Source organism: Octopus bimaculoides, chromosome 5 (genome assembly GCF_046866305.1).
Source record: "Octopus bimaculoides isolate indiv1 chromosome 5, ASM4686630v1, whole genome shotgun sequence".
NCBI lineage: Eukaryota > Metazoa > Mollusca > Cephalopoda > Octopoda > Octopodidae > Octopus > Octopus bimaculoides.
The window spans coordinates 31,953,224-31,970,613 of NC_142932.1; the positions used below are offsets into that span (position 1 = coordinate 31,953,224).

General features: G+C 35.2%; 1 protein-coding gene across 2 annotated transcripts in view; it reads left to right on the forward strand.

The window, feature by feature from the left end:
- The window catches only part of LOC106880730 (heat shock factor 2-binding protein), a 230,247-nt gene that overhangs the window by 87,806 nt on the left and 125,051 nt on the right, over positions 1-17,390 (forward strand). For both annotated transcript variants that reach the window (XM_052967847.2, XM_052967848.2), the window contains exon 5: positions 9,907-10,056. In XM_052967847.2, the coding sequence (XP_052823807.1) occupies positions 9,907-10,056 (150 nt within the window). The remainder of the gene's footprint in view (positions 1-9,906; positions 10,057-17,390) is intronic.

Consider the following 17,390-nt stretch of genomic DNA (forward strand, 5'->3'; position numbering starts at 1 on the left):
GGCTGAGATTCGAAACCAAATCTAAGGATTCTCCCTCGCTTGATCCACCGTTATTGGTTGACAAGGCATGAAAAATTTCTTTGTCCTGTAAGAAGTGACGGATGAGTTTCCACTCTACCTCCAACCTGGGCTGTCACGGAAAGTTCAGATGGACAACAAGTGACCTAAATAAGTACAAACTACTCCTATGGTATATCCATCCTTCTAGCTAGGATGACCATTACAAATATGGTTTCCTTAGACACATGCCTGTGAGCCAGATAAATGGCAAAGAGTAGACAGGCAGCATCATGATTGAGATAGAGAGCCAGATAGCACTTGGTTTTCCTTTGATGTTGGTCCAACACTCCTATCTTCATCTGCTACATCCCACAACATGCATTGAACCATCAACAACATCACATTTTGCTACACATCCTGCTACAAATCCATCAAATTCGTATGATTAAAGTGTATGAAATTTGTCAATTTTGTTATGTCTCAACGGGAAGTTTCTGAAACAATGATGGATCCTCCACCTGGTTACTTAACCTGTTAGAAATAACCACCAAATTCCCTCCAAGCCTCTCTTTATCATCTTTAAGAACTGATGTTGGTTTATTTATGTCCCTGTTCAGCAAATGAGACTGATAGAATAAGTATCAGGCTTACAAAAAAAGTACTGGGGTCAATTCATTCAGCTACAACCTTCAAGGTGGTGCCCCAGCATGGCCAAGGAGTGAAATAGGTAAAAAAAAAAAAAAGATACAGTAGGATAATATTGTCAGAAAATAAGGTGACATGGTCATGGTTGGAATGCTTTGATGCTAGGTCTGCTCGATTAGAGTTGATTTGTGACTGAACAATAATAAAAATAATCCTTTCTACTGTAAGTACAAGGCCTCAAATTTTGGTGAAGAGATTAATTTGATTACATCAACCCCAGTGCTTAACTGCTACTTGTTTAGTCAACCCCGAAAGGATGAAAGGCAAAATTGACCTTGGCAGAATTTGAACTCGGAATGTTGTTCGGCATGCTAATGATTCTGCCACCTTGCCGCTGTAGCAATAATAATAATAATAATAATAATAATAGTAACAGGAAGTTTATTGATGAGCAACTGAGGTTTTATTTTTATTCTCTGTTCTAATGAATATTTTATGATCTATTCAACCTTTTTATTGATATTTCACTTTCTGCCATTCTTAAAGAACCATGTCTCTAAAAATGATCTTGTTTACCAATTCAGACTGTTTAGCACAAACATTGTTAACTCCTTCAAGAAAGGTGGGAGCTTTTCAACTTCTCATAACTGCTCCCTCCATATTGTAAGGCTTCTCTTCTGTATCTCTCTGTATATATAAAGCTACATGTTACTGTCATTTCATGTTATTAGCTTTCTTAACCTTTTTATCAGCTTTACAGTGCTACTGACATTGTGTCTCATAGAGTAAGATATTTTTCTGGTCACATAGCTTTTAGATTTTATTATATCCATTGTCTCCAGGCCATATTATTTGTGGTTTCAGTGTGTGTATTTTTGTTGTCTATATTTTTAAGTTGAATTCTTTGTTTGGAAAGCTTCTCAGTCATCTAATTAAGAATTATATATTGAAACTTGTCAAAAGGGTGACTTGCTGAAGATAGCATTTATAAAATCTAAATGAAAAGGAGTATGACAATGCACCCCTCTCTAATGGTTTATATGTGTCTAACTGATATGGAAACATTTATGAAACAAAATACCACTTCTTTCTAAAAAGATTTTGTTATTTTCTTAATGTGAGGTAGGTAGTTTAATAGAAAATGATAATAGTTCTTGTGGTGGTAAGGTCAACAGTGATATAGATATATAGTATAATGTATTTATAGATTAACTAGTAGTGGATATCTCCCGAGCCATAGAGCCATTTCATAAACCTATCAATCTTTTTTTTTTTTGTTTCTGTTACTCACTTTCAATAACAATGTAATTAATTTCTATTTTATAAACTTAGGACTAAAGTATTTGGTTTAGCTATTCTTAAGGAAGCGAGATATTGTTTTGCGTGTCTATGTAATTGCAACCATCTGCTTTGAAAAAGTCAGAACCTTTAGAAACAAAAGTTATCATTAATAGCTCTATCATTTAAGAAATTATTCTAAAAGAGTAATGGCTTTTCTTTTTTCTTTTTTTTCCCTGTTGTTGTTGACATATTTTTCTTTCCTTGATAGCATCATGATACTATCACTCTAGTTTTTTTTTTTTTTCAAATTTATTGTTGGCTCTGTTTTCTATGGACCTCGATGAAAAGAAAATAATCTGAGTTGAAGTTGTATTTCGTCTTTTTGTCTTTTGTTTATTTTTGCGTATGCCATTCTTTATCAGTTTATGTGAACATCTCCCTAGCAGTCAATGTAATGTTACAGATACTGTCCTAGAACACCCATGTTGTAGAGAATATTAGGGCTCACGTTTTGATAAAATAGCTCACTGAAAATTTACGTGCATAAACTGATGAAAAATAGAATACATATGGAATAGTAGTTCTTGGGAAATGGTTAACAAAATATTACTGCCTGTCTTTTGCTATTATTTTTCATGTTAAAGTATTCAATGATCTTCAGCCGCAAGAAATTGTTAACAAATATATCACCAAAGGAAATTGTTCATAGTCGCCATCCACATGAAAAGTAAATATAAATAAATAAATAAATAGATAAATAAATGTTGGTGTTAACATACTTAATTTAAGAAGTATTAAATATTTCATTTGAAATAATTATACGGTGGAGAGAAGACATTAGCTCAATGACTAATATTGTTTTAACCATTTCAGGAAGTATGGGTCATAATTTTAAACATGTTTCAGTCTTATTAGATCTCTTCAAACTACACTGCAGTTGCCGAAATAAAGATGAGGGAATTATTTGGATTGTTACAATGGAAATGTTAAACTGGGGAAAACTTTTGGAATCAGTTGATATACAATGGAATCTTAACCAGCAGCACCAATTACTCTACTATGACAAGTGAATGTGGGGTGGGATGTATGGTTGTTTGACTTGCTTAAAATAGCAGCCAATTTTTTTTAAATCTCAGTTTACTGTTTTGTAGTTGTAGACACTTCTAAAAAAAAAAAAAAACAGGGTATAATGGATGGAATGCCTTTAATTATAGATTTTTCTCATTCATCTGGACCTGTGTTAAATGGCAACAACCCTACTATGAAGAATTAAAATGTTTGAAAATGGGCCACAAGCTTGAGGAGAAGAATGTTAATATCTTAAGATGATTACTTAAAGTTAAGACTTTCTAGTTGGATATTTCAGAGCTACCCAAATTCTTTTGCCTTAGAAACTATTTCTCGATGATATAAAATTAAAAAATGTTCTCATTCCAACAGGTAACAAAAAAACTTAAAAAGAAATCTTCCCATAACAGCCAAAATGTTTCTGTCATTTAACATTGGCAAGCGTTTGTGTATGTATATATATACCTACATACTTGATTGTGATTTTAACCAGCTTTTTGGCATTTATGGCTGGATAAAGGAATAAGAAACCAAATGGTTCATTTGCATGTGTTCTTGGAATGTAAATGGATCTCTCATAAATAAAAATATTAGTGTAATCAATAAAACATTACTATAAGAAACAATGTCTAGTGTGTGACTGAAGTTTATTACAAATTTACCCATTTTTTTTATTGCCATGTTTGGAACAGCTGCATTGTGGTTATTAACCTGGTGCCTGATTGCGGAAAGGATATGGACAAATTCAGAATACAATACTCAATATCAGTGCTAGATTAATCTTTTCAATTCAGATGCCTATGTATGAGTGGCTTACTTTGATACCCAAAGACCTGACCTTTTTTTTTTTTCTTCTGTGGGTTTTGTGTTTTGGTGGCATTTGCCTTATCTCTAAATTTTTAATCCTTGTAGTAGCAATATATTTATTTCTTTATTGCCCACAAGGGACTAAACATAGAGGGGACGAACAAGGACAGACAAAAGGATTAAGTCGATTACATCAACCCCAGTACGTAACTGGTACTTATTTAATCAACCTCAAAAGGATGAAAGGCAAAGCCAACCTCGGCGGAATTTGAACTCAGAACATAACGGCAGACGAAATACCACTAAGCATTTCACCTGGCATGCTAACATTTCTGCCAGCTCATCACCTTGTGGTCGCAATATATTAATTCTTTGCTTGTCCTCTGTATCACATGTGATTCACATGACGTATTTTCCTGGCATCTATGCATTATATACAATACATATTCCTAATTTTTTTGAACTACCAGAGTAACTTGAAACTTATGAAAGGAAAGCTTTATATACTCAAAACATATGGAACTATGGTTAGCTAAAAATCTGAAAACAAGCCTGGATGTTTAAGAAAAACTTATGAAAATGCTTTGGATAGGCAGGTATACTTTGTGTTGCATGTGAATATGCTTTCAAATTGCCAGTTAGAATGCAGAACACTTCCTTTTTCATTAATGAAGAGATTTAAACAAATTAAGACTAACAAAAGTTTTCAGTCTTTTATGTTTAACAATATACCAACTCTCTAACATATTGTTGCTCATTGATTCAATAAAATATAAGGTGAAATTTTTAGTTCATAGTCATTTTATGAATCACATCTTAATTTTACTTAATTTTACACCACTCGTCTCACATATAATTATATTTAATTTTATGAAACAGTATTTGACAACCAAAAAAAAAAAAAAATGGGTAATGCTGATGATCATCTTATTGTTTTACTAGCTTTAGTCATTGAACTGTAACCTTGCTAGGTCATTGCCTTCAAGGGTTCTAATCACATATATTAGGCTCATATAGTATTTCATTCATTTCATTGTTCTCATAAGATACGAAATACAATATGGACATTGACATGACGTAATCAGATATAAACACCATAGAATATTTAAGATCTTCTTGCTTTTCACATCACACTGATATAAACGTATATACATGTATACATATGGACATAGAAACACATACCAAATGAATTCCTGTAGTTGACTTCTATCAAATTTATCTCACAAAATAATGGTCAACCTGAGGCTTTGACAGAAGAAATTATCAGGTTGAGTAAAAAGTAAGCAACGTTTTGAACCATGAAGAATTTGTACCAGATTTTTGCAGAGTTTTGAATTTTTTTAAAAACATTTTTTGCAATTGTCTGATAATACAGACATAGATTTTGCCCAAATGCATCAATAAATTAACATTGATTTTTTTTTCACCATTGTTACAATCGTCTGAAATGGTGATATTCAAGCAATTTTGCTATTCAACTTCAAAAAAGGATGTAAAGCAGCTGAAACTGCTCATGCTATCAATGAAACATTTGGTGAGGAAATGACCAGTGGGTGGTCAACTCAAAAATGGTTTAAATGATTTCATAGTGAAGACCTGAGCCTTAAAGATTGTGAGCATAGTGGATGCCCACCTGTCATCGATGATGGACAATCAAAAACTGCCATTGAGAAAGATCCACATAAAACCACTCAAGAACTGGCAAAAGAACTTCAAGTTAGCCAGAAAACTGCCTGCAACCATTTGCATGCAATCGGAAAATAAAAAAAAAACTCAACAAATGGGTTCCATACGATTTGAATAAAAATCAGAAAATGCACAGATATGAAATTTGCTCATCACTTCTTCTCCATAACCAAACCAATCCATTTCTTGACCGTATTGTAACTTGCAATGAAAAGTGGATTTTGTACATAATAAAAAATGTTCTTTGCAGTGGTTGGACCAAAATGAAGCACCGAAAACCTTCCCTAATCCCAAGTTCTTCAAAAAGAAGGTTATGGTGACTGTTTGGTGGTGTATTGCTGGACTCATCCACTATAACTCCTTAAAACCTAGAAAAACCATTACTGCAGAAACATTTTGCTATGAAATTGCCAAAATGAACAAAAAAACTGCCACTCTTCCATCCCCAGAGGAGGGCCAATCATTCTTTATGGCAATGCTCGACCACATATTTCACTAATGATGTTCCAGAAGTTGAGGTAACTTGGCTATGAAGTTCTTCCCCACCCAGCTTATTCCCCAGACCTTTCTCCTACCAACTATCACTTTTCCAAGTGCCTTGACAGTTTCCTGCGAGAGAAAGAGTTCATCAGCTCCAGAACTCCAGATTTTAACGTCAATAAATTAAGTACCAGTTACGCAGTGGGATTGATGTAATCGACTTAATCCTTTTGTCTGTCCTTGTTTGTCCCCTCTATGTTTAGCCCCTTGTGAGCAATAAAGAAATAAGAAATAAGAAACGTTGGCACACCAGGCAAAATGCTTATCAGTATTTCATCTGTCTTTATGTTCTGAGTTCAAATTCTGCCAAGGTCGACTTTGCCTTTCATTCTTTTGAGGTTGATAAATTAAGTACCAGTGGCATACTGGGGTCGATCTAATCAACTAAATTTAGGGCCTTGTACCTAGAGTAGAAAAGATTATAATAAGATGACTATGTCAATTTAGCATCCCCACTATTTTTGTGCTTGAAAGAAGAATAGTTCCCTTCTTCAAGATGTGTGTGTGTGTGTGTGTGTGTGTAATAAATATATGATGTTGATTCAGATGGAGGAGGATGGTTTGTAGAATTTTAAATAATTACACTTTTTTTTTTGCAGCTCCTACTTTAGTGTAAAAACATCAATAGACTTGTCTCCACAGAGTTAAGTGATAGTAGGAAAACATATTCTTTATCTGACAAAATTTTTTTTTTTCTTTTCTGCTCTAATCTCTTAATTATGTCATCATAGCTTTCTACCCTTTTAACATGTTCCTTTACTGTTACTCTACAGATAACTTATTATTATTATCATTATTATTATTATTATTATTATTATTATTATTATTATTATTATTATAATATCTTTCATCTGTCATCATCACTCATTATATCTCTTTATTTTTTTTTTATAATTTTTCTAAATTGTTCTTCATTTTAAAGGGTTTTTTTTTTTTTTTGTTTCTTTTTCTACCTGGGAGGTCTGAAGTAGTTAGTTTCAGTTTAATGCTTTACCTATGATCAGAAATATTGGAGAATTATTTCTTCACTTTGCATAATCGAAAGTATTCTAATTACATTATTTATGTGAAAAGAACGTTTTAGTGTATCATTAACTTTTATTGCTGTGAAACTAATCCTTCATATTAAAAACAAACAATATAGAGAAAACAAATAGCTACACTTGTGTGATTTTTAGTTCATTTCATTTATTTGTTTGGTTTCTAACTTGATATATTTATTTTTGCAATAAATACTGCCTTACTGATTATAAAAATAATAAGACAATACATGAATATGGGTTTTAAATAAAATTTGCTTTCTCTTAGATTTAGAATAATCAATGGAAAATGGTTCTAATTAATATAAATTTTAATTTTCTGAATTGAGTGAGTACAGTTGAAATGATGCTGTAGCCGACTTGTGAAGTGTTGTTGTTTGTTCCTTCTCAAGCCATGCCTGGTTCATAAGGGCCGGTTTCACTAGCGTATAGGTTCCCCACCTGGACAGGACACTGGTCCATCACTGGTGAGCTGCTAGATGCAGGAGGTAAGAGTGAGCAAAAGTTCTGGCAAAGAATCAGCAGATGTTCGCCATTACCGTCTGCTGGAGACGTGTGCAGCTCAGGTGTTTCGCTCATAAACACACTCATCACCCGATCTGAGATCTGAACCCACGATCCCTCAACCACGAGTCTGCTGCTCTAACCACTAGGTCATGTGCCTCCACACTTGTGTAGTAGACTTAATCCATAATTTGATTTTACATCACCTGGTCCCAGGTTCCTTTTAGCAGAGTCCACTTTGTTACATGCATTTGAGGAAAGGGCAGCCTTCTGTAATGATGATACTAACACTCAATGCATGCCGTGAAGTGTTTGATGACTGAACAGAAATATTATGGGGTGAAGTAGACTCCTTTATCTTTCCAAGTACAGGGTAACATTTCTAGTGCTGGTGCTATGATAAAATGCACCCAGTACAATCTATAAAGTGGCAGGTGATGGGGAAAGATATGCAATCATAAACCATGCCAAAAATTGGAATGTATGAATGAGACATGATGATCCATGATTCATCTAGGCAGGCAGTAACTCCAAATAAAAATCAACTCAATCCATGGCAACCAGTCCAGTCCATCTCAGCATGGAAAAAGGATGTTGATTATGATGAGGATAGACTATTCAGCTAATATCAAATGTAGGCCACACATTTGTTTAATGTTTGCAATCAGAAATTATCCATAAATATGAACAGACTATGAATTAGCTGTTAAGATTTTCATGATCATAATTCTGTTTGTGTATAATGTAATGTCTATGTGGGTTAGGAGTGTTAGTTACATGGATTTAGGGATTGGGAAGAGCCATCCATTAACAAAGCAATAGATGTATGAATATTTGTTGACATATTGAGAGTCAGATACTTTGATAATCACCATATAAGGGTGTGTGTTGGGTGCATTACTGATGAATGAATAACAGAGAATAATCAGATGCTTAATGTATACAGTAAGATTTTCTAGTTGAATAAGGAATGAATTATGATTGTCTTTTGAATCAATCAAAAATACTTTGAAATAGGTTAGCGCATAGAGTAAAGAATAATGTTTTTACAATTTGTTGCTTAGTAATTCTTCTGCAGGTGCTTGAAATTAAAAGTTTCAGAAGTGTTGAGCCTTTGATATTTATGTCTGGTTTTATATATAAAATGCATTTTTAGTTTTTCATGTAAATTGGTTATTTTACATATTGTAACTTGTATGATTTTTGTTTCCTAATTGTTTTAGAAGGATGTTTTGGATGTATTCTAAAATGGTTAAGAGATAGAATATGTCTGCGTCTTCATACCCTTATCTTTCCATTTCTATTGTTGCATATTTTTGTTATTATTAGTGGAGGGAGAACTGAATTAAGTATAAAAAGATGTTAATAATTAGTGTTGCCAGTAAAATATTTTTAATGCTAGATTTAGTATTGTATTGTACAGCAAGAAAATTAGCACACACATACCCATCCATTCAACACATGCCAGCAAATCGACCCCAGGACTTATTCTTTGTAAGCCTAGTACTTATTCTATCGGTATCTTTCGCCAAGCTGCTAGGTTATGGGGACATAAACACACCACCATCAGTTGTCAAGCGATGTTGGGGGGACAAACATATACACACACATACATACATACATACATATATATATATATACGACGGGCTTCTTTCAGTTTCCATCTACCAAGTCCACTCACAAGGCTTTGGTTGGCCCGAAGCTATAGTAGAAGACACTTGCCCAAGGTGCCATGCAGTGGGACTGAACCCGGAACCATGTGGTTCATAAGCAAGCTACTTACCACACAGCCACTCCTATATTTAGTGGAAGTAATTGTATGGAGAAAAGGATAAAGTGAATTTAACAGTGTGCCTGATTCAGTGGGTGGAAGGCTGAGGGTTTCTTCCAGTTTGATAATAAAAACTTGTCAAGATGTATACACCTCAACAAGTTTCTGTTATTGAAGTGGAAAAACATAATATAGATTCCATGAACAGAATTATTCTCTTTCTCTTGAAACTTTTCTTAACATTTTCTCTCATATTTTCATTCTTATTTTTCCCTCAGAAGCAAGATTGCTGTGTTAGAGTTACTGAGAGATTCAATGATTTAGAAGATTTGTTAGATGCTAATTCAGATATATTAGCAAAGGTTTAATTTCTATGCTTCTTTTTAAATAAAGTCATTAACATAATTTTTTTAAAATTTATTTTCATTTGGCAGCACCGGATAATTAGATAGTTTGCATTGAAATAATTTTTTTCCATGTATTATTGGAAGTTTATTTTTAGTGAACAATTATAATTTTGACAGTATCTGAAATAATTTACCTCTTTCCATTTTCACATTTCAGCGTAACCTTCAGTTGTCTCAGCAAGTCCGAGAACTGAGTGAACAGATTAATCAACAATCGGATTATACCTCCAGCTTAGGATCAGCTTGTTGTACTTTGTTATGGAGAGTGTCACGTTCTGAGGAAAGCATTCAAGCCATACTAGTGGGAGTAAGTTGTTACCAAGATTTACTACTTAAAAATATTGCCTTTTTAAAATGTGTTTTCTTTTAGAAGAAAGAGGAGGACCCATACACTTTATAGGTCTCCCATGACTGAAGATCAGGCTTAACTGTGATGGTGGGAGAAATACTGGGGGTTAATATTTTGAAAGAATTTTTTTAGGTTATGGGTTAGATAAAAAAAACATTGGAAAAAGTCCAACAAACATTTTCTCTATTACTCAGAAATGATATTCTTACTGTTAATAATATAACTTGCATAGTTTCATAGAACTTTTATTGTAGAATAGGCTAATTTATCATATTTGAATAATGTTTAATGTTTGTCTAGTATCAGACCCTATCTTCTCTATTGATTGCATATCATAGACCATAGTTTGATGAACTATGTGTCACTGCTAGATTTCAATTGCTGATTATTCAGTGTCTTATTGACATCATATATTGACACTTACTGAAATCATTTAAGATTAGAAAATTAAAGTGAAGATTTAAACAACCGGAAAGCAAATTACATGTACTTCTTAATTTAAGATAAAGTTACTTGTAAATTAGTGCTTTGTAGGATCATCATAAACACAATGCAGCTGGTATAATAATTTTGGTTGATACAAATTAGCTTTTGAGTCAAAAACAAAGTAATAAAATGACCAGTTAAATCAAATTGATAAAAGATGATGCTTCATATCAAGATTACAAATATATTCTTATTGGCATAAGATGTTAATTATTTTTATAAGCTATGGAAGGTTGTAGTCTAGTATTTTGTGTGTGTGTGTGTGTTGAAAGAGGGATTGGGCGTGCATTTACAGCCATGTAGTAACTAAATAATAAGCATATATCATTGCAGAGCTGCACCAAAGAACACACTGTTATAACTAAAAAGTGATCCATGCATGAAACACTGCTGCAAATAATGTTAAAACAATTATACAAATCTAATTTAGATGCTCAGACTACCAAAGAAGATTTTAGACATTGTTAAATATTTATTGCACCACCTGGAAATAATAACATCTTTATTTCCAGTGTCTACATAGCTATGTAAATTTATTTTCCTCACCATGTAGGTATATTGGCTAATATTTAATTTGTTATGGGTTAGAATTTTTTCCAGTTAATTAATTATTTTAAGTTGCTTTCTGCATGAAACGCTAGCACTTACCAGTTTGCTAAAAGTATTTCCAGAGCATGCATCATCCACTTATATCATGTCTATATCAGTAAAACTTAACTCGTCAACTCACTACAGCCACTAATTTAACAATGTATTCTTCTATCCTGCCTCTATTTTCAAAAAGAGTGGTGGAACTATTCTCACATTGACTCAAACAGAATCCTTTCTCCATATGTGTAGGCTGTGTTGAAATTTAATTTCTGCTGTAACTCACATTCAGCTTGTTTCTCAAGTTTGCATGTTGTATAAAACAATCAAATTCAGCTTGTTGTTTTCCCATAACTCCTGAATCACTCTCTTTCAACTCACACTTAGTGTCACACAACTTACTCTTCATGCAAAGAAAAACTTCTATGTAAGCTAATATAGAAAAACAGAGGCATAATACAGTTCATTGTTAAGCTTGTGGTTGTAACATGCTGGTAAATGATGTTTTGCCAGCTGCTTCAGATATGAGAGCAGTTCTGTAGTATGAGATGCACTTCTGATTTGTCAGGGATATATATATAAAAAAAAAAAAATAAATAAACTGAAGTATTTCATGATCTTAAAGAAGAAGCCTTAGAATGTAGTTTCCATGACAGGTCATTAGAATTTGTGTAACTTAGCATTTTTTGCTCTGTGTGTGAAGGGTTAAGTGTTCATGAATAAGGAGAATGTGATACATATGTTTCCTTTATATGTGTGGTAACTGTGTTTCTGCTGATAAATGTGACTGGGTTTTTATCATGTCTGTAGTAAAAGTTGTTTTGTTCTCTAAAAGAAATTATGCATGTCTGGTTAAGTCTAATGAGTAGACAAAGCTCTCATTACAGTAATCAGTGGATCTGTTTTATATATTTATAAATGTTTGGGTATCTCTTCATAGAAACTGTGCACGTTAGGTTTTATAGTGAGCATAACTAGTGGTAGTTCATTTGTATTGTAAAAGCTGGTATTATATATCATTAGTGCCCCTGGACTGGCTCATGTGCGGGCGACACATGAATCTTTTGAGTGGGATCGTTGCCAGTGCCCCTGGACTGGCTCATGTGCGGGCAACACATGAAATCTTTCGAGCGGGATCGTTGCCAGAGCCCCTGGACTGGCTCATGTGCGGGCGACACATGATATCTTTCGAGCGAGATCATTGCCAGTGCCCCTGGACTGACTCTAGTGCGGGTGACACATGAAATGTTTTGAGCGGGTTCTTTGCCAGTGCCCCTGGACTGGCTCATGTGCAGGCGACGCCCCTGGGCCGGCTCTTGTGCGGGTGACACATGAGGTTTTTCGAGCGAGACCGTTGCCGGTGCCCCTGGACTAGCTCATGTGCGGGCGACACATGAAATCTTTCGAGCGAGATCGTTGCCAGTGCCCCTGGACTGGCTCTTGTGCGGGCGACACCTGAAATCTTTCGAGCGAGATCGTTGCCAGTGCCCCTGGACTGGCTCTTGTGCGGGTGACACATGAAATGTTTTGAGCGGGATCGTTGCCAGTGCCCCTGGACTGGCTCATGTGCAGGCGACACATGAAATCTTTCGAGCGAGATCGTTGCTGGTGCCCCTGGGCCGGCTCTTGTGCGGGTGACACATGAGGTTTTTCGAGCAAGATCGTTGCCGGTGCCCCTGGACTGGCTCTTGTGCTGGTGACACATGAGGTTTCTCGAGCGAGATGAGCGTGGCTGTTGCCAGTACCGCCTGACTGGCCTTTGTGCGGGTGACACGTAAAAGCACCCACTACACTCTCTGAGTGGTTGGCGTTAGGAAGGGCATCCAGCTGTAGAAACACTGCCAAATCAGATTGGAGCCTGGTGTAGCCATCTGGTTTCAGCAGTCCTCAGTCAAATCGTCCAACCCATGCTAGCATGGAAAGCGGACGTTAAACGACGACGACAACGAGTGTTTAAGGACAAACCTTGCAGTTAGCTTGTAATATGACAGAGGTATTCACACTGCAACCCTGTTACAACTAATTGTATCATTATTATGCCCAAAGAAGTGAGAATTGCTTATGTACCAGTTTCATTGAAGAAAATCTTCAGTCTAATACAACTAAAGTAAGTAAATAGAGAAAGTTATTAAGGTCAGAAGAACAAGGGGAACAGTATAAAAAAATGGGCCCAGACAGCGAATAAAATAACAACAGAAAGCATTGAGTACTTATCACTGTGTTCTTTGTTTAATGTTAAAAAGCCAAAATTTCCACTTATCATGGAAATCAAGTTTTCAAAATTCTGTAAAGGCCTCTTTTAGTTTTTATTTTTATTTTTCTGTAAAATAGGAGACAGTGAAAGAAAATTATCCTTTCACTCATATGAGAATTATGTTCAACTTATAAGTTTTTTTAGATGCAATGAAAAAAATAATACTCATTTACTCTAATTTTTGTGCTCAAAAATGGTATTAAAGATGAACACCGTTTGATACCTTTTGTGTCAAATATCTTATCAGCTGATTCATTATCTATCATCCTCCATATCTATGATAAAATTGTCTTTAACCCTTTAATATTCAGATTACTCTGTCAAATGTAATGCTTATTTATTTACAATGTTTTGAATTGATTGTACATCATCTCATAGCTTCAATATTTCAATAATGTGATTGTTTATTTCTAGGATGGTATTGTAGGGTAGATGTAAGAGGCCAGATCTGGCTGGTTTGAACATAAAGCAGGGATAATATTTGGGTTGGACACGGTTGGTTTAAATACTAAAGGGTTAATAGTATCCCTATATATAGATCATACATGTTCAAGAATTAAGGAAATTTCTTTAAGTTCATGATTTTCTTTGTAATCTCTTCTAAGATTTTCTTACAGATCTTTTACTCATTTCTGTGAGAATTTTGAATATATCCTTAAAAGTTGACCCACAAAAGTCCAATCACTGCAGTTAACATGAAGGTTAATTTTGACATGGAAATTCTTTGAAACTAAAAATTACAATTAATCATTTGGTGTTTTCTCTCTGAGAAAGACGATGCTTTCACACACATAAAATACTACATTTCTTTATAGAAATCAAAGTAATTTGGGTTATATAACTGTGAGATTGTGCAATGTTATTCAAAGGAATACCTTTGAGAACTTATGCTCATAGATCTTGATATTTAATCTATCAGTCATGTTTTGACACATTTAATCGTGGGACTTTTTTTGGAGCATTTGCACAGTTTGACATCATATATGATTGTTTATAGTGTATTAAATCATATATAAAAGATTAGTCAAATGGTTACTGTATGGCATGCACTGAGGCTATGTGTATTGGATATGTTCTTCTTCAGAAAAGTTATATTTCGTCATCATCATCATTTAAAATCTGTTTTCCATGTTGGTATGGGTTGAATGGTTTCACAAGAACTGGCAAATCAGGAGACTGCACCAATCCCTGTTGTCTGTTTTGGTTGGGTTTCTATGGCTGGATGCCCTTCCTAATGCCAACCACTTGACAGGGTGTACTGGATGCTTTTTATGTGACATGGATAACTTGCAAGACCTTCCTCCCCCACCACCTCAACTGAGAAGGGAATTAGTATTGAGGGAGGTAGCAGAAAAAAGGAGCCTTACATTAGAAGGGAAACATGGCTACTTCAGGTAGAGAGTGAGAAGAAGAGGGGAGGTGGGGATTCAAGAGGATGAGCAGGTGAGTTTATGAGATTGTGAAAGTAGAGTGGTAGATGGAGGGAAGGGGTGTAATGAGTGGACATAGGTAGAGGGAAGGGGTTTTGGGAAGGGGTTTTGGGAAGATATATTGTGGGAAGATCCATTATTCTCTGTTCGATGGATTTCCTGTCTTTACTGGTGCGAGTTGAAGGTCTGTGCATTCAATGAATTTTGATGAGATTGAAACAGGTGGAAATCTGAAGGTGCAAGGTCAGGTGAATATGCAGCTGCAAAACTTCCCAGCCAAGCCCCAGTAACTTCTGCCATGTCTGCAAAGAAGTGTGTAGTCTGGCAGGCATTGTTATAATGAATGACAATGCCCTTACTATTAGCAAGTGCTGGACACTTCTGGTAGATCACTGCATTTAATTTTGTCCAATTGGTCACAGTACACATCCAAATTGATGGTCCTGTTTATGGGAAGAAGCTCTTAAAAGACAACACCCTTCCAATCTCATCAAATTGAAAGCATAACCCACTTTCGATGAAGTAACAAATTGCAGATAGAAATCTGTTGGGCAAAGTTAGCTTTATCCAACTGATGTAGAACTCAGTCATCAAACCTGCTGACATGACCAAGTTGATGCAGTTGGTTTTCAACATTTGATTTGGATATTTGGAGAATATCTGTAATCCTTCTGGTCATATAACAGAGTTTGGTGTTGCTCTTAATCTCAGCTGGTTGGACAGTCGTGCATCTTGAACTGAAAAATTTCCTGGTTAAAATCTTGAAAACCACAGCTGACACACATGTTCCCTAACAGCAGTCTCCCTGTATTCAATGCATATCCTCCCTCAGGTTTTCGCCACTTTCTTGCCTTTTTTAAAATAAGAAAGCTCGAAGTGTCGATAATGTTCATTTTGGTTCTCCAAATACATAAAATATGTGTCTTGTTGCAAGTTTGCATTGAATTATGTTGAAGAGTTAAGTAGCTAACAAGTGTGCATATGCAAGAGGCAGACTGAAGTGAGCAGCTTTTTAGAGTGCATGAAGTTTAGTGTTGGCAAAAACTGAATGTACTTTTTGGTCAGCCAATTAGAATAGTGCAGAAAAAGTTCAAGGAGATATTATCTCTACTGACAAGGGATTTCTCTTCCTGAGTGAAGGGTGGATTGTATGATGCATGTGTATGAACTGCAATGCTGCATACTAGTGAGACATGGGTACTGAGTGTAGAGGATATGCAAAGAGTGTTAAGAAAGTGGGGTGAGCATGATCCACAGCATGTGTACTGTTATTGTGTAGTTATATGCACGCATCTTGGCGCAGGAGTGGCTGTGTGGTAAGTAGCTTGCTTACCAACCACATGGTTCAGGGTTCAGTCCCACTGCATGGCACCTTGGGCAAGTGTCTTCTACTATAGCCTTGAGCCGACCAAAGCCTTGTGAGTGGATTTGGTAGATGGAAACTGAAAGAAGCCCGTCGTATATATGTATATGTATATATGTCTGTGTTTGTCCCCCTCAACAACGCTTGACAACCGATGCTGGTGTGTTTACATCCCCATAACTTAGTGGTTCGGCAAAAGAGACCAATAGAATAAGTACTAGATTTACAAAGTATAAGTCCTGGGGTCGATTTGCTCGACTAAAGGTGGTGTTCCAGCATGGCCACAGTCAAATGACTGAAACAAGTAAAAGAGTAAAAAGAGAGAGTATCTCTGATATCCAAGTGGCCAAAACGTGTCAGCAGAAGGGCACCCAGGGGTCATGAACTGGATGTGGCACGGCCCCTTTAGAATGTAAGAATTTAAGGGCCAAAACACTTGCTTGAGGTGAGTTTCTTCTCTGAAGATCTGCTGTTCAGTTTTCTTGTGTTTCTTACCACTATACAATGTAGAGAAAACATCCCTGCTGTGCACTGTACCTATGTTATGACAAGTTCTACCAATCTATTGAATTCATTACCTTTACTCAGGGTAGATAGAGATCCACTCTGTCGCCATACAGAAATATAACTTTTCTGATGTGTAGGAAATAGGAAATGTAAAGTTGTGATGTTTATACTTTTCTAAAATACATTATTAGTGTTTATGACCTCAGTTTACTTACCAAAGCCAAACACTGCTTATTCTGCTTCAAAGAAAATATTGACTCTTCTTTGATAGTTTTTGTTTCTTTTCTTCCTTTGCTTAATGATTCTTTTCATTATTTTTTTTCTTTAGTTGTCTTTTGGCAGCTTCAAGGTGATACTGTACATTACTCTATAGAAACGCTGCTCATAAATGTATACAAATACAATGTGTATGTATACACATGAAAACAAGAGTAAAATGTCTTCAATCGATATAGTATTGTATTTTAGCAATAAATACAATCTTCAAGAATATCGAATTACAAGAGAATTTATTATTTAAGCTGGAAAAGTATAGAAGACAATGTGTACAGAAAAATAAATCTCTTCTTTTTTAAGAACCTGTGGTTTGTCATAATAGTTTTTGTTTTTTTTATGAGCAACAGAACACAAAGTTGCCTTTGATAGATTTCCTAAAATTAGCTTA